Below are 21,387 nucleotides of genomic sequence, written 5' to 3'. Positions count from 1 at the left end.
GCTACTCAGGAGAAACGAAATGATCTGCCCTGGAGCCGCAGCAAAATGCTGGATGGACACCTACTCCTGGGATGGTTATCGTTCACAGTTATAGTGTATCTTCTCAACTTGCCTGGACCCACCATAGCATATTTCGGGTAAGAGATGACAGACGCACTGTTAAATCCATGATGCTACTTTTCATTGATTTGATTGGTTCAAAGCAGGTATTTTTTTTTTAAATGTCGTAAGTCACTGAAAACTCTTTAGTGAGTTTAGAAAGTGGAATAAGGAAGTTTATTTTTTTAAAGCACTGATTTCGGATCAGCGAGGTATCACCTGGAGGCCTCACAGCTGGTGTGTGCAGCCGGTTGTCTGCTCAAGAATTTACCTCAGTGAAGGTGCTGCTAATTAAAAAAAAGTAGCAGTGTGTTGGTTATCTTAGAATGACATTAAATCAAATATAATCTAATATAATATAGGTGGAAGTATGTATGATTTTGACCGGTGAGAGCCCCCTCCCCTCCATTCTTTCCCTGACAATTGAGCCAGCGCCCACTGTTCAGTGAGCGCAGCACGTTTGAGTGGCAGGTAGCGGTCAAGGGGTTATTTTGCTGAAACACTTGTAAAATCATATCCTTAGTCGACTCTGAAAACAGCCGTGGAGCCGAAAGGTGAGTGTATATGCCTCAGACTCAACAGCTGGTAACAATAAAGCGATCTGACTGACTGAACTGGTGGCCGAAACGTCTGCTCAGCTTGCACAGAAAAAATCCCCCCATCCAGCAAAAACATCACACAACTTTGGCAGTTTTTTTCTTCTTCTGCTACCTCCATCAGATAAAAACGGGAGAAACGAAAACAGCTGGAACACGTGTCAGGAAACTAATCTGAAAAATTTAGCGTTTCGTGAATCGCGTCCCGCACTTAACATTGTTTCATTTAGAAAGCGCACACGGGTGTATGTTTCAAAGTAAGTCATTCCCAGGGAACGCCTTGGATTTTAGGTGTAGCCCACTATGACCTCCACTTCAGAGTGGCTACTCATGCTGCACTTTGCTTACTCGTACACTCTACACTCTTAGCTTCCTTTTCTGTCTTAGTTACAGAAGAACATTAACAGTGCTGGGAAGCCAAGGTCATTCAAATGAGGTCAGCATGTCAGGTGGGACCGCAGCCATATTTCACCTGGAGCTGGAGAGTTTTAATCCGAAAAGAAACCCACAGACTGGAATGTACCTGTGCAAGTGGAAATGCACATTAAACACATTTAAGATCTTGGTGCTTTTCTGTATTATCTACAAATATCTCTGTTGATGGGTGCTATTAGTGCTCCCCTACAGGGTAGACACACACACAGACACACAGAGACAAACGGTTGTAGACTGCAGAGTGATGACACTTGAAGCTTTGCCAGCAGAGTCAAATTTATGGTAGGTATGGGTGTTGTGCAGGATCCAGGAGTGTTAGGTGATCTGGGAACTGATGTGAATCTGCAAGAGAGCACAAGAACTGTCCCCTAAGGGCCCATTAGCCTAGTATGTCAGACCTGCCGACCTGTTGAAGTGGGTTTTACATTCTCCTGGAGGCAAATGTTATCTGAATAGTATGTATTCGCTATTGAGTCAAGGCAAAATAAGTTTTGGAAGTAGTAAAACGCTATGTATCTCACAGTAACTGTTTTTCAGATCTCTGGGTAATATTTTTTTCTTTGTTGGGGGGTGGGGGTGGAGTGTTGCACAAAGTGTTGGCACTAATTTTGGAAACTGGGTGATGCAAACAAGTTGTATGACACCTGCAGTAGTTCCGTGTGATGGAAATATCTCAGCCCCTTCTGAGCAAAGCATCATCATGTCTAATACTCATGCACGTATCAAGTAGTTTCTCTCTCTGCCTCTTGGTCTTTGGTTTCAATTCATTTCTAAAATTGCATTAGAAGGACAAATGTATCACTGCTCTCTGTTTCTGTCTCCCGTCCTGTTGCAGTGTCGCCCTTTGGCAGGCACTTGTATTAAAGATGACGTGCCAAATTGGCACCAAAATCAGCCCTAATGGTTCTAATGGTAATGCATATTTACTTATTCAGTTAGCACTTGCTTTCAATTACCTATGTCAGTCTGTTCTCTATCTGTGGCATGTGTAGTGCAGAGAGACATGTGGTATTACAATACTCCAGATTTATTATTCTGTGGCCCAGGGAGAAAGGAATATGAATGAGTGTCAGTGAATGATTTAGCCTTGCTGCTGAGGAACATGAAACATACTGAAAGAGCCTGCGCAGGTGACACAGATACAAAATGTGACTGCCCCGTGGCCGGCTTCCCAGAAACTCGACACCGGTGACACTCCAGCACAGTCTTGCTCAGCTTTGACCAGGGGGCATACTAACACAAACCTGTTCAAATAAGTATTCCATGAGCACGAGGCATCCCTGGGTACTGATTTACTCAAAATAGAGGGTCAATGTTGCATACCCAATTTCCAAAGTGCGGTGGAGCATAAGTGTAACATAAACACAATCTCTCCTGCCTCTAGTCTGCTGTAGCTGAGGGTGGGGTGGGATTCCTGGCGTAGCCAAGCACCCGCTTAAATTGTCATCCTTTGCCACAAGAATGTGAACACTCATTTTCTTTCCCTCAGCCTGTTGTGGCAGGTGCTGGTTCTGCTAAATCCGTTATCATTAGAGCTTGAATTGGAGATGCTCACTGAGCTTGCCTTACTTACCTTAAGGTTACAGCACCTTGATTAGATATGGCGTTAACTGTCAGCAAAGGGGATGATTTGTTTGCTCAGGTGACCCCGTGAGGGCTTAGAGTGCTCTCTGAGACGACTCTGTTGGTTTAAATTTAAGTTTTGGTAAAAGGCTTGTCATTCTGCGGTCTTGTAAACTGTGCTGGATGTGAGTCCTTACACTGAGTCAAGGGTTTGTTTTTCTTTAGCACACATGCGACATATACAGGAAGGCTGCCCACAGTCATGCAACTGGGATTTACTAATCACAGACGCGCCGCAGCATCCGGAAGAAGCAAATATAGCGGTTGCTATTTAATTGCTGCAATATCCTTAAAATCTCTATCATCGGTTTGATCCTGAAGAGCAGAGCTCCTTTCAGATGCAATTATTGTTTTCAGCGCTCCATTAAGTGAGGCAGTAAGCCAAGAGCAACAGGATAGCAAATGGGATGTGTGTAAATTTATTGAGGAGTGATGTTTCTTTTCTTTTTTCTTCAGTGTGCAGCCCGTCTGAGGATTTTATCATTTTGCTGACTTAGTTCCTGGCATGTATCAAACGGCATTTTTTTTAAGTTTCAAAGGAGCCTTACTTCTTGAGCACAGTGCAAAAATGTTAAAATTTGTTTTTTAAGCAGCTCCATCTAACCATTTCCTTTGGTTCCCTCCTCCCCCCCAACCCTCCTGTCTTCTGGCTTGCCTGCCTTATGTGCGTGCTGGCATCCCTGCAGTGGTTTGTGGGGAGCTTCTGGGTGATTACCACTCATTAGAAGGAGCAGAGTTAGTGCGGGCTCAGGCTGGCGTTGCCTGGCAGACAGTGGTGGCAAGCGTCTCATTACCAGGCCTTAAGGACTGATTAGCCCTGACGTGCAGCAGGGCGGGGAGCACCGTTGATAGAGGGATTTCCCAACTACATAGGATATCCTGTGGCCAAAGCCACACCTCAAAGGGTATCACTTTAGCATGAGCCAAGAAGATAGGATTCTCATGACAGTGTAGTGTAGTGAGATCACGCGAACCTGGAAGCTTAGATAGCTGACCGCTCGTCCCTCTTAAAAGAGAGTTTTGTTTTCTTTATATTTCTGTTTGATACATCCAGATTTGAGCTAAGCCAGGCTTTGCTTTGAGCTCTGTACCCTGTTACATCCTTCTGGAGTCCTGCTATGTTAGTGGGTACCACATGGTGGTGCAGTACTGTCTGAGAGTGCAGGATGGTCTTCCATCAGCTCTTTCTTGTGTATAAATAGGAGACAAAACGTGAAAACATTAAATGTAAATGTAGTGCAACATTTACTTGGCTTATGCCCACTTGTGGTCATCCTGCATGATGGGTTCAAAATGTCTTTGAACTTAAGCTTATAGAGCAAAGCTGTACTTTTTTTTTTTTTTTTGCACAAATTTACATGTCTTTAAACTGGAAGATGCATAGTGTAGCTGCTGATTTTATGGGTTGAACCATCAGTAATTACAGAGCTTGGTACTCACCTTTGTTAAGAAGAGCTTGGTGGCCCCTGATGTGGGCTGTTATGGGGCTCATACTGTGTAATAACATGGTTGTGATGGATATTTTTGAAGATTGAATGGTTTGGAGAGGCTTTCAAAATGCGTTTGGCGTGCTCACATTTGAAGGAGGTACAGTTCTCGTGTCATCAGGATGCCAAACAGACCACAATTAAGAGACGCTTGATTATAAAAGGGCAGCAGGTCCAGGCGTACATTTCATTGATGGATTGCTTGAAGATACGGAGAGGAAAATCTTCTTGGTTAAAATGCAAACATATGATGATCTTTGCAGATGGAGCTGGAGACATGGGCAATTTGCAAAACAGGAAAACTAATATAGACTCAAGATACTTTTAGTGGTCAGGCATTGATGAGATGATGCTAGTTAGTGTGACCACTATGTCCTGTGTTTTCCATCCTTGACCACAGGCGAGTTTTCTCTGCGTAGTTTGTGGGGATAGAAGAGACATGGCACCTCACACGTGACAAGATTAGCAGACTGTCAAAACCCTCACTTAAAACTTTGGCCTTCCAGAGAATATCTGCTTTTATCACATCCAAGAAAAATAGATTTTGATACATTTAGTGTCTTTAAAAAAAAAAAATCAAACAGATTATTTCTGCAGCAGTCAGCATAAAACCCTTTTTTTAGTATCATCCACCTGTTTGCAGGGTAACCTGAGTTTATCTTGCATAAACACGATCATATAGAAGACTAAGTTGATGTGCACTCAGATGCTTCACTGGGATGGGTGTGCTTATATACTCTAAGATTCTCCCAAAAGGCTTATTTATCCATAAAGGCAGAATATTAGTTTGAGAATGGACACAGTGAGACACACACTGATGTGAACAGGCCAAGGCACGGAAGACGTTCTGCGATTCACCCTGGGGCAGATTTCATTTCACGTTGAAAGTGGCCCATTTGCATGACGTTCAGCTGCTTTTTAAATCATCAAGCACTTGTCAAGAGTCAAACTTTTCTCACTCCCGTTAACATACGAGTCACGAGTGAGCACAAAAACAGCCGAAAAAATCGTTGTCAGACGCGGTTAATCGACACTTCGCGTCTTTAACTTTGAAAAATGCTGTGACAAAAGGTATTTGGGCTTTAATATTTGAAATGAGATTTAAAGGAATAACATGTTATATGTGGAAAAAATAAGTACTGTGTTTGTATCTGCTTTGCTGAATTTCTCTGACCTTAAAGTCTCACCAAATAGCCACAGTGTGGTTCAGCACGTGGAATCGGTGAGAGCCGAGTACAGTATGTGTGCCTGAGTGTGTTTGGTGTGTCGGTGCGCTGGTACAGGGCTACTCTGTGCCATGGTGTGGGCTAGAACTGGGGAGTCATGCGGACACTGCTGCACGCCCAATCTGTGCCAGTCACACAGTGACTATAACTGAGCTGCTGACCTTAGAAGCCTCGAGTTCTCACATAGCAGTTAAACCTCTTACCATGCCCCGCACTCCCATTCCCAGGGCCAGATCCTATAGTGCTGCCACTCGGCTACCAGTTTCCACATTCACAGTCGTGGATTAAAAAGTTAGGCTGGACACTAGATTTTTTCCCCCCCTTTTCCTACTTTTTTGACCTGTAAAACAAAAGTATTTTCTAGTGAAACTTATTACCCATGCGTAGTATCATATACATTTAAAATATCAGAGTCCTGTCTCCTTCAGATACTTTATGGGAGTAGTCTGACATACCCTCTGTGGGTTGTAAATGACCAGAAACGACAGCAGATGACATAACTTTGGGTCATATCCTGTTAAGTCATACAAGATAGCGGACTTCCCCCCCTAGCTTTGTGAACAGCAGTACTTCTAGACATTGCACGACATTCCCACTACGCAGAAAGGCTCATTACTCAACTAATAATGACTTACTTAAGTCCCAGGCCAGTACCACTTTGTTTTGTCGTGTTACTGCACTGTGTCAGTCACAGCTTGTTAGAAGCAATCACAACACCCAGCGCTTTCAACTAGGGACTTATCTTATCTTAGCCATATACACAATCGTTTACTCTTTCCCCCATTTTTTGTTTTTGTTTTAATGATTCGGGGAATTAACAGTTTCTTTCACCATGGAGAAAACGCCTGAGGTCAGTGTAGGATTTCTTCTCTTACACTTCTTCTTGGAGGTGAACAACAGCAACCAGAGAGTCATTCGACACTGATACATGGTTTCTCCAATTATTCATGTCTAAGCTGTGGAGCAGATTGTCAGCAATGGTTAGAGAGGGCCAGTGGGAAAACACTACACACGCTCACATTCCTACTACCTCTGGCATGGCCTGGGATACACCAGATGGGACTTGGGCAGGGTGGTCTGAAGTTCATCCAACATTTCTGAGAAAAGCACACAACTTTCTCCCCCCCCAAAAGGAGGATTTTTAAATGCTGTTATGGCAGCAGGAAAAAGTGAAAGGAAAAGAAAAAGGGATCGCCGATGGTAAGCCTAATTTACTGCAAAAACTCAGAGTTTCAGAGTAATATGCTTTCTTACATTGCACATATTAATATCAGGTGAGCACGGCAGTTTGTCTTCATCACAGTTAAACTTTTCCAGGACACATGTTCACGTCTATCATTGTCTTGTGTAGGTTAAGGTCGTAGACGGCAATAGTTTTGTCTAGAGACCGTTTTGTTTTGAGCCAACAGCTGGGTTGGAATGATTGACATTCGTTTAGACTAACTGACCAGTGGGAATAGGGGAAGTTTGGAGAAAAGGGGAAAAAAGGAGGAGAAGAAGGAGGGGGGTTGGTTGTGATCTAGGAGACAGTAGACCACACAACCTGCAAGTTGAGGCTGATGGAGAAATTGTGGCTTTTGTGCTTTTTTTTTTTTCCTGTCTGGGCGCATTTAGCCACAACTTGTAGGTGTTGACTTAAGGTTGTAAGACTCCACGTGCGTGTGCACATAGATCCATGCGTGTAGCTGCGTGAATTCTTACCCCAAAAAACAGAAAACTGAAAGTTTTTTTTGTTTGTTTTACTGTATTAACTTGTTGTTTTATTTAAGAAAACATATTTTCAATGATATTGCTCAGCAGGTGGTTTTCTTATCTCCAGGGGGTGATTACACACTAGGTCAGCAATCTGTAATATCATGTTTACTGAATATGGATATCTCCTACAGAGGCTGCAGATCCTAACATAGAAAGCATCCATACAGAGCCGCAGCTCGAGCCCTGTACGTTCTCTTAATTCTTTTAGACTCATCCCTTCTTATGTATCGTCAGCAAAAATTTCTGTTTGGCCGCCAACTGTTCAAAATTCAAACGCACATTAACAAAAAGGAGAAAATAACCTCTTATTCAACAACCAGATGTTTGGCGTGTTTGCTTGATTTAGATTTACTTTTTCTAAGGTTTTCAACTTTAGACTCTCGAGATTAATGTCTATACAGAGACTGTTAATATATGTCTCTGTGGGCACATGAGCACCACGAGTAATTAACAAGCTGCGTTTGTAGTCTGAGAAAGAATTTGTTTAGGCCTAGCACATTTAAGTAATAGGATTTTTTTTCTGACTATGACAGATAGTAGGTATTCTTAGCTGTCTACATACCTTACTAATAAAGAAAGAGCAGAATTACCAGCTGAGGGTCACTTCCAGGAGTGCAATGTAAAGTCAGAGAGCGAGTGATGATGGCAAAGTTTAGAGTTAGTCAATGATTTCCTTGAAGGATTGACTGTCGTGCTCTGCCGCGTGAAATGGGCCGTTTTCGCTGAACCCGCTGCATTGGAAAATGTATATAAAGTAAATGTCACGGGCAATGGGAGGTGCTGACAGGTGGAGAGAAAGGACTAAACAAACTGCACTGTTACCAAGTGAAAGACAGTGGAGGAGGTGCAGCGTGAGAGTAGGTCAGTGATGTCTGCACAGTGTGTAGAGGCAAGAGTGTGAATGGAAAAAGCAAAGCTGAGCAAACATCAGCAGGAATCCCACCTCACATGGGATAATAATGAGTTTTATATGTTGGTGTTATATTCCGTAATTGGTGTTGCTGTGCCAACACCTCAAACAAAAACACGACAGAAAATGGACTGTGATGTGAAAACACATGTTCGTGCTTTCGTATTCACTGTGGGGAAGATACTGCGAAGATGCATGCGCGTTGCTTTGAAGCGCGCACGTTTCGTGATAATCACGTGGATTCAGGATGGATGCTTTTAATGGACGTGATATAAACGACATGTAGGAGTGAAAACTGTTGGATGTGTTGATGTGAACACGAATCTGACAAGGTTAATTATAGGTAACTTTAAAAAATTGGATATCTACACGATATATTAGCAGCTGTCTTTGCGTCGTTCACCTTTGACCTTTTCTGTGAATTCCATTTATTCTAGAAAAAGTGGTCCCATATTTTTTAAGAAACGCTCTCATGGAGCGAGCGATTGTTGTCACCGTTGCAGGAAGACTCCAGTTATTCCTTTTTGTCCGAGTCTCAGAGTCGACTTTATGATTGACCCAGGTTAACTCTTATCCAATTCTTTTCCTCTTAGCGAGTTGAATGAGTTCATTCTTCAGCAAACAGCAGTGTGATTTATTTATTTATTTATTTTCTCAGATCATCTTATTGGAATGTGTGCGACCCTTTTGTGTGATAGCAGGGGTCACTGTCCTTCATCCAGGGAAAATATTATCTTGAATCCAGCGAATTTGAATCGGATTAAAATGAACAGCTCCTCTCATCAAGTATTAAAAAGTGCATCCATTTGTAAACATTTTTTTTTAAATATAGAAGAAAATAAAGCACGGTACATCTGCGATACTATTTGACTGCGTTCTCGTCTGCCACAGAGTGGAAACATTGCACAAGAGTGAGCTTTGGCCAGTAGTTTCTTCTCCAGAGATGTGAAGAAGTATTTCTCTGCTCGAATGTCCCTCTCCTCCTCGCTTTGCCCTCAGGCTTTCTTTGCAGCTAGCTAGAACCCCCCCCCACCTTTCTTTGAAAAAGAGACAATGGTGCTGAGATCAGTGTCGTGTCATCTTTGGCTTCCCTCCAGCTTCACGCTTACCATCATTTTTGTCTCAGACAAGTAGACGTTGCTGAGGCATCTGAGGCCTGTCGTTCTAATACTTGCAGGCATGTAGGGGTTTGGGAAGGTCTGAGCTGATACGTGTTACTGTGCATGTCTTTCTGAGGAATGTCCACAGCATATTGGTATTCGTATATTTCAGCTACCATTAGCAGTCTTTCCAAAGCAGTACACTTAATCAATGTCTCTGTGTTCATTTCCAGACATTTGCATGAGCAAAATGTTGTGTGCATTAAAAAAAGTCTTACATGTTCTTTAACATGACAGGTTCTTTGCTCTGCAGCGTTATTCAATCCCTGACATTCGCTTGCAAAAGAAGTGCTGAGGAAAGGTTGGCAATCGTACGCGACACGCCGGGCCCGTTGGATTTGTTTGTTTAGAGACTTTATGTTTGTTTCCTTGACATTGCAATCAGAGTGTCTTAACAAAGCGTGAAACAATTTAGAGGAAAATGTCAGTTGTTCAGAGAAAGACACCCTTTGCCTCGCTGCGTACGCCTCAAACCATACATTTTTCTTATTCTCCAAGTGTGTTGGGAGGGCGATCTCTGTCAAGACGCAGCTTGCCAGGTTTCCATTTGAACTTGCTGTCAGACAAGTTAAGAATAGGCAAACACACTTTGCAAAAAGAAAACCGTTCGACCCATTCTGAAAGCAAACCCCGAGGACTCCTTTTTTGATTTGACTACACGGATTCTCAACCAGACTATGAATTTATTGTAAAGAAAAATATCAAATAACATCTGTGAACTATTAAGTTCACTGATATTAAATTGAGCACTCGAGGGGAAACATTTCAGTCGGTTATTGGACTTAATAAAACAAATCTTGTGTTGAATAAATCCTGTGACCTTCTGTTCGTGACTCAAGTGATCATGAGTGGTGACAGAATATTCTCTGAAAAATAATAAAGAAGTCTAAAATGTGAGTAATGCGAATCAGCGCTCATCGCTTCTGGTACATTAACTAACCAGGTGTAGACAGTGAGCAGGTGCTCTGCACCTTTACAAAAATATTGCAGAATTTATTTCCATCTTCTTTTCAGACTGCTTGGCTGTAGTAAACTGTGAGGCAACGTTCCCATTTGCTGCGGTTACGCTTCACAGTTATAAAGTTGGACTTCTTTTAATTGGTTTGGCTGTATGCATACTTTTAGCAACCAGGAACGGATGGACAACAATTTATGACTGTTGGTATAGTGGAAATATGAAGGATTAAAGTGTTAATCTTAAATGCTAAATATGTTTTGTCATCACAGCTGAAAGCAGCAAACATTGGCCCAAAAAATAAATGCAGTTCCGATTGCTCTCTTTTCAAAATAAAATAATTCTTCACTGTCTCTCAAGTACGCTTTTTCAGATGTTGTGCCTTGGTGTTGACATGTGCAAGCTGTAATCCTTAGTGCACTGGAAAATTCAGCCTACACTGAATGCCAGAAGTCCAGATCATTGATAAATAATCTCATTGATAAATACTGTGTCGCTCCTTGCACGAGTATCCTTCAAAAGTCTGAAGTCCGGCTGCAAAAAGCACACAGGCCAGAGAGCTTGTGCATTTTGTGAGTTCAGTAAATCCATTTATTCTTCAGTTTCACTTTAACAGTGTAAAGGAGGCCAGAAATTACACATAATGAACAACTAGGGTGCCAGTCCTGTCAGTTGGTGTGACCAAAATGGTCACAGGCTGACAGTCATGTCCCCCGTGTGTGTTTATGAAAGTAATGCCCTGCGCTCTCCATCACAACCTCAGAACGCTGGTTATAGGTTTTGCCAGCTATGTGGCAGTCCCCGCTTTGTGTGTTTTATATATGCATCCCTTAAATAAACTGACGAAAGGAGTGCAAGTCTGCCACATGTTCTCCATACCATGTTTAGAATTGAAATTCTTACTTGCTGTATTTAAAGTACTTTGCAGCTGTAGGATGAATACAGGTGCCTCATTTATGCAGTTGTTCTTAGAGTCTTAAGCTCATTCCTGATGGTCTGCCTTTGTTTGATTCATAAATGTTGCTGAGCGTAATAATAAACAACAAATTTTGTTTAAGCATTATTTAAAAATATAATTTCTAACTTGTACTCGCTTCATCAAGAGCGCTGGGATTAACTTTAACCATTGGCTGTCTGGAGCACCGTGTCATTTCCCAGTAGCCTGAGGGCCACTTTGGGCTACTGTGAACAGTCATCTTGACAGTTTGCTACATTATATGTAGCAAACAGGAGTGAGTTGAAAGACCTCTCAGACACCCTTGACTCCCGCAGACTGCATGCATCTCCACAGCATGCTTAGCATCAGAGTTCACACCCCAAAGACTTGCACAGATGTGCACTTGAATCTGCTCATTCTCGCTTTCTGCAAGGGAGTGCTTCTTAACAGGTAACACCTGTTAAGAAGGTCTTCTTCAATATAAAAGGTTAAAAAAAAGGTCTGGGTCTGGGTGGACTGTAGCTTAAACACACACCCTTCTTGTGGCGGTGTATCTTAAGTTCAGTTTCGGGGGATTTTGTTTGATACTTTTGTTTGTCAAAAAATAAAGCTGCAGAGTTCAAGGTTTTCTTTGTGGGCATTTTGAGAGCACTGTTAGCATACCTGAAAACCTCAGTGTTGAGATTGGCTGGTTGGTCCCATTGTGTTTATAATGTTGTTAACATTTATTCCAGATAAGTGGGCCAGTTTCAGTGACGGGGTTTTGCTACATACCATAATTAATGATAACTGTGACATTATGTCAAATCAGATAACGATATTATGTCAACATCACAAAATACAAAAGAGCACATGAATTAACTTGTTGTTCTTTTGTAGAGTTTATTTTATTTCATTTTTTTCTTTGTAGATACCGACACTTTCACCATCAACATACTTTCCAGTTTCCAAAGTGGATGTCCAATAATCTTTTGACATAATAATTATGTAGTAAAAAGCCTGATGACCAGGTAGTACTCGATTACAATTTGCATGAACAGAGTGGCGTGGGATGGAGTCAAATTGCTGTTCCAGTCTGCCCCTAAGTGAAACCCCTTGATGACATCATAAATGAGAGTTTAGCCCAGAGTGAGGTGGGACAGAAACACAGAACTAAAAAGATCACCACGTTTTATGTCCCCTACAGAAAGTCTAGATTTTCAGATGTAAAGACTTTTATACGATATATAAGACTTTTTATAATGACAGCAGCAATACTGTGTGCCATGTTTAAATCTGTACAGCGAGGTACAACCTGCCACCCATCTGAAGGATCTGGTATAAATATTTAACCAACCATTTGCTGGCTACTGTTTTACTGTAACACGACAGACACAATCACAGAGTACAAATGTTTAAAATGTCCCCACACTAACTGAATGCCTTGTCATCTGCACATTATAACCTCGTACTGCAGTATTAAAGTGTTCAGTATGCAGCTGATGCTGTAAGTTTATTGCTGTAAAATGGAAAAAAAATTGATTTCAGGAACCTTTGGTAGAACGTCAATATACAGCCCATAACCTACGGTCCAGTTGCCCATGTAAATCTTTGTGAATAGGTTGCAATTTTCAGTACAAAGACTTGTGTTCCTACTGGTACTTAAAATGTCACTACAGTAAAAAAAACATAGTAAGTAACCTTTTTTCAGTTTTAAAGGAGAGGAGAAACTAATTACAACTACAGGTATTTTTAAAGCCCACACCACTAATAATACTGTGTACTTACATTGTAAGGGGCAGAGATATTGATTTCCCTGCTTCTGAAATAAAAAGTTACTGAGTACATTTTCTTTTTTGAAAGTACTCCAGAGGCACTCTTACATTAAGTGCCCCGTTTCTTTTAAATTTCCCCGTGGATAAAAACTTCTCACAAAAATGCTAACAGTATAATTTGTTTCTCCTTTGCTTTAAAACAAAAGCTAATTATAACTCCATTGTTCTACAACGGGATTTTTAGGTATCCAAAATTCAAAAGAATTACATGGTAAACCTGACTTTTCCACCACTGCAGAGAATTTGCTCTTTACTCAGACACACCTCCACCGAGAGTTGATCTCAATCTCCAGCAAATGTTGAATTCCCCTGAACATTAACCACTGAACAGCTGAATTCATTTGAACATTAACCAAACTTTTGAGCATTATGTGAGCAGCTGTGCTTCCTGTGCTGTTTATGCAGTATAGCTTTGTCAGTATCCTGTTGTTCTGTCTGAATACTTTATCAAGACAATCCCAGTATCTTTCTGTTTCCAAATGGCTTGTGATGCTTTCTTCCAGGTTGACAGGTAATGAACCGTTGTCTGTCCTGCCACTGAACTCTTTACCAGAGGAGAGCATAGGCAGGGCCCACTTCAAGCTGTGTGACCGGCTCAAACTAGAAAAGAAGCAGCGCAGGATGTGCAGACGAGACCCGGGCGTGGCGGAGACTCTAAGAGAGGCCATCACCATGAGCGCCCTAGAATGCCAGTACCAATTCCGCTTTGAGAGGTGGAACTGCACCTTAGAGGGGCGCCACCGAGCCAACATATTAAAAAGAGGTGATTATTACTACTTTTCTTCCCATTTGAATATGCATTTTATTCTTGTGCACTTAAAACCTAATGTGTGAGTGAGCCAACTCTTTAGAAAACCCTTTATTTTCCTGTCTCCCAATTGCCACTCTCCATCGGGCTTCTCTAGGATTTAAAGAGACGGCCTTCTTGTACGCCATCTCCTCAGCGGGTCTAACTCATGCCATGGCCAAAGCTTGCAGCGCAGGACGCATGGAGCGCTGTACATGCGACGAGGCCCCCGACCTGGAGAACCGTAAGGCGTGGCAGTGGGGAGGCTGCGGAGACAACCTCAAATACGCAAACAAGTTTGTCAAGGACTTCCTGGGCAAACGCTCGAACAAGGATCTACGTGCACGTGTGGACATGCACAATACGAACGTGGGCATGAAGGTAAGTGCGTCAAATGGTCATGACGTACCGACCGATAGCACTATTTACTTACTTGGTCTATCCAATGACGCGATCTAGCTGCACCATGGGAAATGGGGGATTCATTCGTTCTGGAGCTTGACCCGTGCTTCGAGCCAAAAGTCAGCCGACGCAACAAAAGCAAATATCTCAACATCTGCTGCTTTGATCTCAGATCTCCAACTCCTTCTACGACATTGTTGCCTCTTAGAGGTATATGATGGTCTGTGACAGCAACAATATTAGCTAATAATTTATTGAAAACATTAAATTCGACTTCATTTTAATTTGTGACAGTTATTCATCTACATGTCAGCGATGTTGGAAAACTTTTAAGGAGTAACAGTCAAAGAAAAAGAAAGATTTATCAAACTCTAATTTCATAGCAGTATATTTACCCAAAGTGTCAGCTTCACTCGCCTTTTATTAACGCTGCAATTTCTACAGACTTTGAGTTATTCCATACACATGAATCTAACTAGGAAACACACTTCAGTTTGAAGAGGGTCAGAGTTCATATGGCGAGACAGAGATTATGTAAACAGAAAGGTTTGCTAATTGCTTGTATGAATCATTTAAACGATGGGAAAATAGCATTAATACAATATACTCTGAGTTCTTTTTGTCGGCAAACATCAATGTGAAGTACCGATTCATTTTGCGCCATATCCCGGATACACTGCATTTCCATATCTTGGCTTTTGCTTTTGTACTGGAGTTTAAACATTACAGCACTGCTGTTTGACTCAAACTGCTCCATCTTAACTGTCTCCAAATATGTAATTAGGATCACCAGATGGGACCTGAACTTCCCTACACCTGGATGATGTTAACTGGGGCATTTTGGGAGAGCAAAATCAATTGAAAATTGTGAAGTGTTTCAAAAATCCAACACACAAGTTTAAAAGAAACCCAGAGTAATGCTGCTGTAAATTTTAGTGAAATCTGAAAGTGTTCATTAGTCAATATTTGGTTTTCTCTCTCAGATTAGATAGGCTAAGAGTCTCATTTGTGCTCTGGTAGAATTCAGTGATTGTTTGTGGTGAGCAAATACGGGTTTTTCATCTTGGAAGTGTTTTTAATAGCAGAATAAATGCTCCTAATATGTCAAGCCAAAGCAAACTAATGGTCTGGAATATATTTCTTTTACTGTGCTTTGTGCCTGTTGTGGCCTTTTTCATTTTGGTTTCAAAATGAATTACAGCTAAAGCACACTTCCCAAATATTAACAGATATAAAACTCTCCCCCAAACGAATGCGAGCTCTTCCTTTTCAACTTGGCTCTCCTAAATCCAGCCTCCTTGGAGATTTTATTTGTGATAAAAGATTTACAACATTGTTTTGGCTCCTTCTTTGTTTTTTTCTTTTCATAATTTGCACATGTAGCGAGGTGTATCGCATTCGCTCAGGATGAATTCCCACGCCGAGGACAAAATTGGAATGTGCGAGCCTCTGCATCCCCCCGACATTTTAAAGGCTGACCTATCAAATTTTCTTGACCTGCTGGTGTGATGAATATGCACTTCCTGCTCCCCGATCTCGCTCACAGTCAGAGAAAAGATTTGTAAATTGTTTCCAAACCCTGTATAAGACAATATGTTATTGTCATTGATTCTCGCGGACACACTCTGCTTTACACATTGTGGTGGATGCAGAAATGAACTCTGGCTGACTGCTAGGGGGTCAAGTGATATTAAAGTAACGTGTTGTGGTCTCTTTAGCTGATAATTCCTCTGTTTCACTTGCAATTATGTGTGATTTTGTGTAAGACAAAAAACGGTTTCTTCGATATTCTTTCTCTTCCCAAACGTTTGCGTGACTTTGCTCTGGGTTATGCCAAAATGACCGCACTATAGCACTGGGTTGATCAACTCTGGGCTTAAAAAACACATTTTAGTAAAGTACCCAGTACAGGAGGAGGTATGAAGGGTTCCCATAGTTGACTGAATGGATTGTTTTGTGGCTTCTTCTTACCCATAACCTCCCCTCACTTATCATAATAACCACAACTGTTTAATCAAAATTTCATCTGTGGTTATTATAACAAAATCAATCCTCCCACAAACTATAATTCTCTTTTTCTTTTATACAAGAAGCCTCAGACGCCATTGTTCTCCTTTAGTTCACAAGCAATAAGTGAAGTTTTTCCCCTTTAATTATGATATGAAAGAGAGCAATGAATGTAAAATATATGTCTATAACCTTCCCAAGCCGCCGTACTCCACCCAGTTCATCTAGTTGTGAGAATACTTTAATGAATTGGCTCTTTCAAGTTCTGTTTGCTAAACAAAAGCTTGTTAAATTGCATACCTTTCATTGTGTGCCTTCACTGGTTCTCAGTGGTTAACAGTATTGCTCTGTCTCTGGTCCAGGTAATCAAGGCTGGAGTGGAGACCACTTGCAAATGCCACGGCGTATCTGGCTCCTGCACCGTCCAGACCTGTTGGAGGCAGCTCCAGCCCTTCCATGAGATCGGCAAGCAGCTGAAGCAGCGTTACGAGACCTCCGTCAAGGTCGGCAGCTCCACCAACGAGGCCACCGGGGAGGGAGAGATCTCCACGGGCCGCAACCAGCAGCAGCAGCAGCAACAACAACAGCCCCTGCCCGGCCTGAACGATCAAATCCCCCGCACTATGGACTTGCTCCACATCGAGGACTCACCCAGTTTCTGTAGACCCACCAAATATTCACCGGGCACCGCAGCCCGCAAATGCTACAAGGACAAAAACTGTGATGCTATCTGTTGCGGGCGAGGCCACAACACTCAAAGCAGGGAGGTGACCAGGCCTTGCCAATGCCAGGTGCGCTGGTGCTGCTACGTTGAATGCAAGCAGTGCACACAGAGAGAGGAGGTCTACACCTGCAAGGGGTAAACGGGGCACCGTTCAGCCCTTTCAGTCTGAGGAAGGTGGTTGTGTTGAAGAGGAGCATTTTTTTTTCTCATGCAGAGTTTTGCTTTCAGTGTCGGAGCAGCATTCTGCAAGCAAAAAAGGAGCGAGCCAAGAAGCAATAAGCACTTTGAGGGATTTCTGTGGGTTGGGTTTCAGAGGTCCTGCAGAATAAAAACTTTCTCAGACAACTGGGTCAACATCTCAAGCTCTTTATCACAGCGTTACCTTGAAGAGAGACGCTTTCACTTTCCTTTAAGAAAAACAAAAATCTTTGTCATCAATTCACAAGAAAACCGATTAACGCCCAGTTAATGAGGATACAACACAAGGACAGTTACATCAACAGACTGATTTCTGGGGCTTTGCCCAAAGAGGAATGGTGTGTGTGTGTGTTTGTCAATTTTTACGTGTGTACAGTATTTGTAAGCATGTGAACATGAGGTAGATAGCGAGGGGGGGGGAGCGGAAAAATTAAGTGACGACTTTTTATGGCGATTCAAAACCATATACGGAAACTGAAAAAAAAAGGAAAAAGACAGGGTGTAAGAATTACTCTACACGCACATATTTACACTCACACACATTGTGTGTTTGCATATATATGTACATAAATTCAGTTATATTGTAATGATATTATATAAGCCACTTATCTAACTATGTTAAAACAAACCACTAACCACACAAATGTTTTGTTGTTTGTGTGCTCTTGCTCAGTTTTCTTTTTGATTCATGTTGACAAGGCCCTTTAGAAAGCAGCACGCTTGTGTCTGACATCTTTCTGTGGATAATTTATAGATCCTTTGGGACTACTCCTTCATGAGGAGGAACAAAAATATCTTTAATTTTTTCTTTTTTTGTAATATTGTAATATGAAGCTGTTAGTGCATACATTAACAGAAGATAACTAAACCAGTCAGTTTAGGCTATTCTCGGCCAGTGTTCAGGGAATAACTTAAACCACTATATGTGTTTGACTAAACCAGAAAGAACATCTGAATCCAAGGTGGAGATGACAGCGGCCTTGTTATTACAGTCAAAAGCATAGCAACAGGTGATCTCTTGATCAGCAGAAGGCCCACGTGAGACTCGGATCAAAAAGTGTAGAGCTTTGTGAAGCTTAAATCTACTTTGTAGTTCTAAAGAAAACTGTGGAGAACTGGAGGAATTTAACTCCCTGCCATTTCGTATTCTTCCTTCCTCTTCTGCTTCCACAAATTTGATTGAGCCATATGAAATACATTGACACGCAGTGTGTACAGTGGAAGTTCAAACAGTATGGGGCGACTGACTTTTTGTTCAAGTGAAGATGAAAGCACAAGCCTCTTAGCTAATATAAAGATCTATTATAAAACTAATATTTGTGTAATTGTTCCGCAAATTTATGTCTAAGTTTTACTAATCGGCTGTCTTCTTTCTGAAGTCAGTGAAGTTGTTTTTATAAGTTAACTTTACCTTTTCATCTTATTGCTGAGCACCTTTTGACACAGTTAACACAACGCAGCATGCTGACCCCACCATACAAGAGTGACGGTTTGACACTGCAGGAAGTACTGCGTGGTATGAAATAATAAACTTCAGTCTGGTTTTTCCTTAGCCTATCATAAAGAAACAGAGGAAACTGCTACTTTTAACAAAATTTGCCCATCAGCACCTCTAAACTCACTGTTTGGCCTCCTATATCTTGTTTGTTTAATCCAGGAAGTTAAACCACGCCTCGTCTTTGTTACGCTTTTTTGTACATATTAAACAGACAGGATGTAACTTGTTAATCAGTGAACCTTAAAGGTACTGAAAGGTGGCTTTTGATACCTTAGGGCACATTTCAGTCTCGCTGTGTCCAAGTTTGCGGCGTTTATGCAAAGCTAACTAGCTGACTGATAAGAAGAACATGCAAATTGTTTCCATTACAGTTTTATGAGAAATGCCTCTGTGCACACAAACAATGCAGACAAAATTTTGTCATATTCTCAGCACTTAGTGCTTAGAAACATTATATTTTATCAAATACAGGACCTTATAGGCCATATTTTAGATTGGTGTGAATTAACTACTGAGTGAGGGACCCAGCTTTGTATTATAGCACCATTCACGCACTGAAGCCCAAAAGCCCTTTAAAGTATTTAAAGATCTGTATTTATGGATACAGTGCAGTGCAGAATCTTTTTTCTTCTTGTTTTTTATTAAAAAATGTAAATAGCAAAGGTTTCTTCTCCTGTGGTATAGAGACAAAAGTGAGGCACATGTTCAACTCTCACAAGCATCTGAAACACAAATTGAAATTAAATAAATGAGTGAAGCATACAGCTGCTGAAACGAGATGATTACGGATTTCAATCATCAATGCTGCACAGTGCATTTTTAAAAAGGAGTTTCACAGTGATTTAAATCAAAGCTCCCTCTGATAAGAAGAGAACCGTGCATGGCTTATTTGTCTAAAGGAGATGAATTCCAAGCATTTTGATATGAGATGGCATGCCAAATAAAGACTGGTCAAAACATATACATAGAACTTTGCACGCTACATGGAAACCATAATAGCTATGCAGAGACGCAAAGCACAAATGCCTGCTTGCCACAGCTTCTGGTGTGTGTTTGCGCCACACACTCCGCCTCAGCCCAAACATGGTGAGGTTCTCTACCATTGAACGGATTCAAAACAGACACGACAGGAAATGCAAACAGATTGCATTTTTGTTTGTTTATAGATTGTACATAGGCGTAGAAATTTAGTCCAGAAAAGAGGAGCATGATGCAGCAGTCCGCTGGGTTTTTAGATGTCACAGTCATCCACGCTCTCAAATCCAAAACTCTGCACTGTTTAGTCATCAGTGGATCATGTACAAAATTCTATGTTGTAGAGAAAAGAAAGATAAATTATTTTTTAAATATATTATGAGCATGTGTTTAGTGTAAATAACTTCAAAGTCTAAATTGATTTTATATCCTGTATTTTTTACTCTGTTTTCTTTTTGGGTGTTTGTTCCTTTTGGGGTGGAGGCTTCGAGAAGCAGTGTATACTATCAACATATTTCATTTTATATCTCAAGATTGTTATCTAAGCACTAACAAATCCTAACAAAATTCAAATCAGCTCACTTTTAGTTGGTTTAATTCACTCGCGGTAATGCAGTTTCTGAAAGCATGCAAAGAAAATCACAGTTATCAAGAATATTTTATAGAACTTAATCTTGTATAATCAGCGGTTTTGTGAAAGGACTGATGATCAGTATGGACTTGTTCACCTTAGGGTCACTTTACATGTACATGTACTTTTTGTTAGGATTTGTGCTGTGCTTGTAAAACAAAGATAAAATACACCAGCTATGTATTGTCCTTTGTGATAATATTACACCAACAAAGCTTTGTCCATGTTCACTTATTCATGTCTTATGGGAACTCTAAATTATTTTCCTCTACCTCATGTGTATAGCTTGTAGGTTTAAACAGATCACAAATGACTGGTAAGAATGTATTTAAGTTATTTAACATCTTTGTATAACAAAGGCGGAAAAAATCTGAAATAATAAATGGATTTTTAAATTATTTAATATGTACGTGCATTATTTGGTAGCATTGAAGTTTAATTAGTATATCATGCCTTGAATTTAAAGTTCTTCCATTACTGATGACACATATTTGCTGGATTCAGCCTCTGAAAATGTGAAATTAATAGTGATGTGCGGATCGATCCTGAAATATCGATTCCTCCGATACCAATCATTTATGTTCTAGAATCGATTCTCACATTAAAATATCGATATTTTAGTAATTTAGGGTAAATTTGTAGTTTATCATTAACAGGAACACAGTGGAAAGAAACTATAACATTCGGATTGTCTACATTCGAAGGAACAACTTCCTCTTCCGGGTTTCATAGTCATGTGTGAAATATAGCTGTATAAATGTGTCGCAGCCCCTTGGCGTGCGCACTCACAAGAATGGCTGAGCGTAATTGGAGTCATGTGCGGACGTATTTTACCTCCACAAACAGCTGAGGCATGGTTTACGATACATGTGGCAAAAAAGTGAGGTGCTGTGGCAACACCACTGACCTTGTCAAACACCTCAGAGTAAATCATATCACAGAATATGACGAGCATATGTTGAGGCGAACTGAAGAGGAGGAGTGGACAGGTGCTGCTAGGGCGAGACAGATGTCTCTCACTGAGTCCTTTAGTGCTGCAGGCAGGCAAGGTGTTCAAATAGTGCAAAACTTCAGTTTTTTATTTCTATATGATGAACTCTGCATTATTAAGTGATAAGAACAAGTAATCTGATGTCCTGTAATCATTATGACGCTATAATTTGAGATA

General features: G+C 41.0%; 1 protein-coding gene across 1 annotated transcript; it reads left to right on the top strand.

The window, feature by feature from the left end:
• On the top strand, positions 1 to 20,576 carry wnt9a (wingless-type MMTV integration site family, member 9A). Its single transcript, XM_085378037.1, has 4 exons — positions 1 to 137; positions 13,501 to 13,760; positions 13,903 to 14,165; positions 16,556 to 20,576. Exons 1-4 carry the CDS (start codon positions 46 to 48, stop codon positions 17,054 to 17,056), a joined length of 1,116 nt encoding a protein of 371 aa, XP_085234163.1. The 5' UTR covers positions 1 to 45; the 3' UTR covers positions 17,057 to 20,576.
• Positions 20,577 to 21,387: the final 811 nt, after the last annotated feature.

This window comes from Diplotaxodon limnothrissa, linkage group LG18, assembly GCF_057381915.1.
Source record: "Diplotaxodon limnothrissa isolate DT_005_m linkage group LG18, D_limnothrissa_male_GT1.1, whole genome shotgun sequence".
NCBI classification, from domain to species: Eukaryota; Metazoa; Chordata; class Actinopteri; order Cichliformes; family Cichlidae; genus Diplotaxodon; species Diplotaxodon limnothrissa.
Note: the sequence above shows the minus strand (reverse complement) of the source record. Positions and strands in the feature narration are given on the sequence as shown.

Excerpts from the sequence above, each read along its gene's own strand:
- wnt9a (XM_085378037.1), top strand. The coding sequence starts at position 46 with ATGCTGGATGGACACCTACTCCTGGGATGGTTATCGTTCACAGTTATA. Across the intron at positions 138-13,500 it reads CCCACCATAGCATATTTCGG|GTTGACAGGTAATGAACCGT; the intron begins GTAAGAGATGAC and ends GCTTTCTTCCAG. Across the intron at positions 14,166-16,555 it reads ATACGAACGTGGGCATGAAG|GTAATCAAGGCTGGAGTGGA; the intron begins GTAAGTGCGTCA and ends TCTCTGGTCCAG.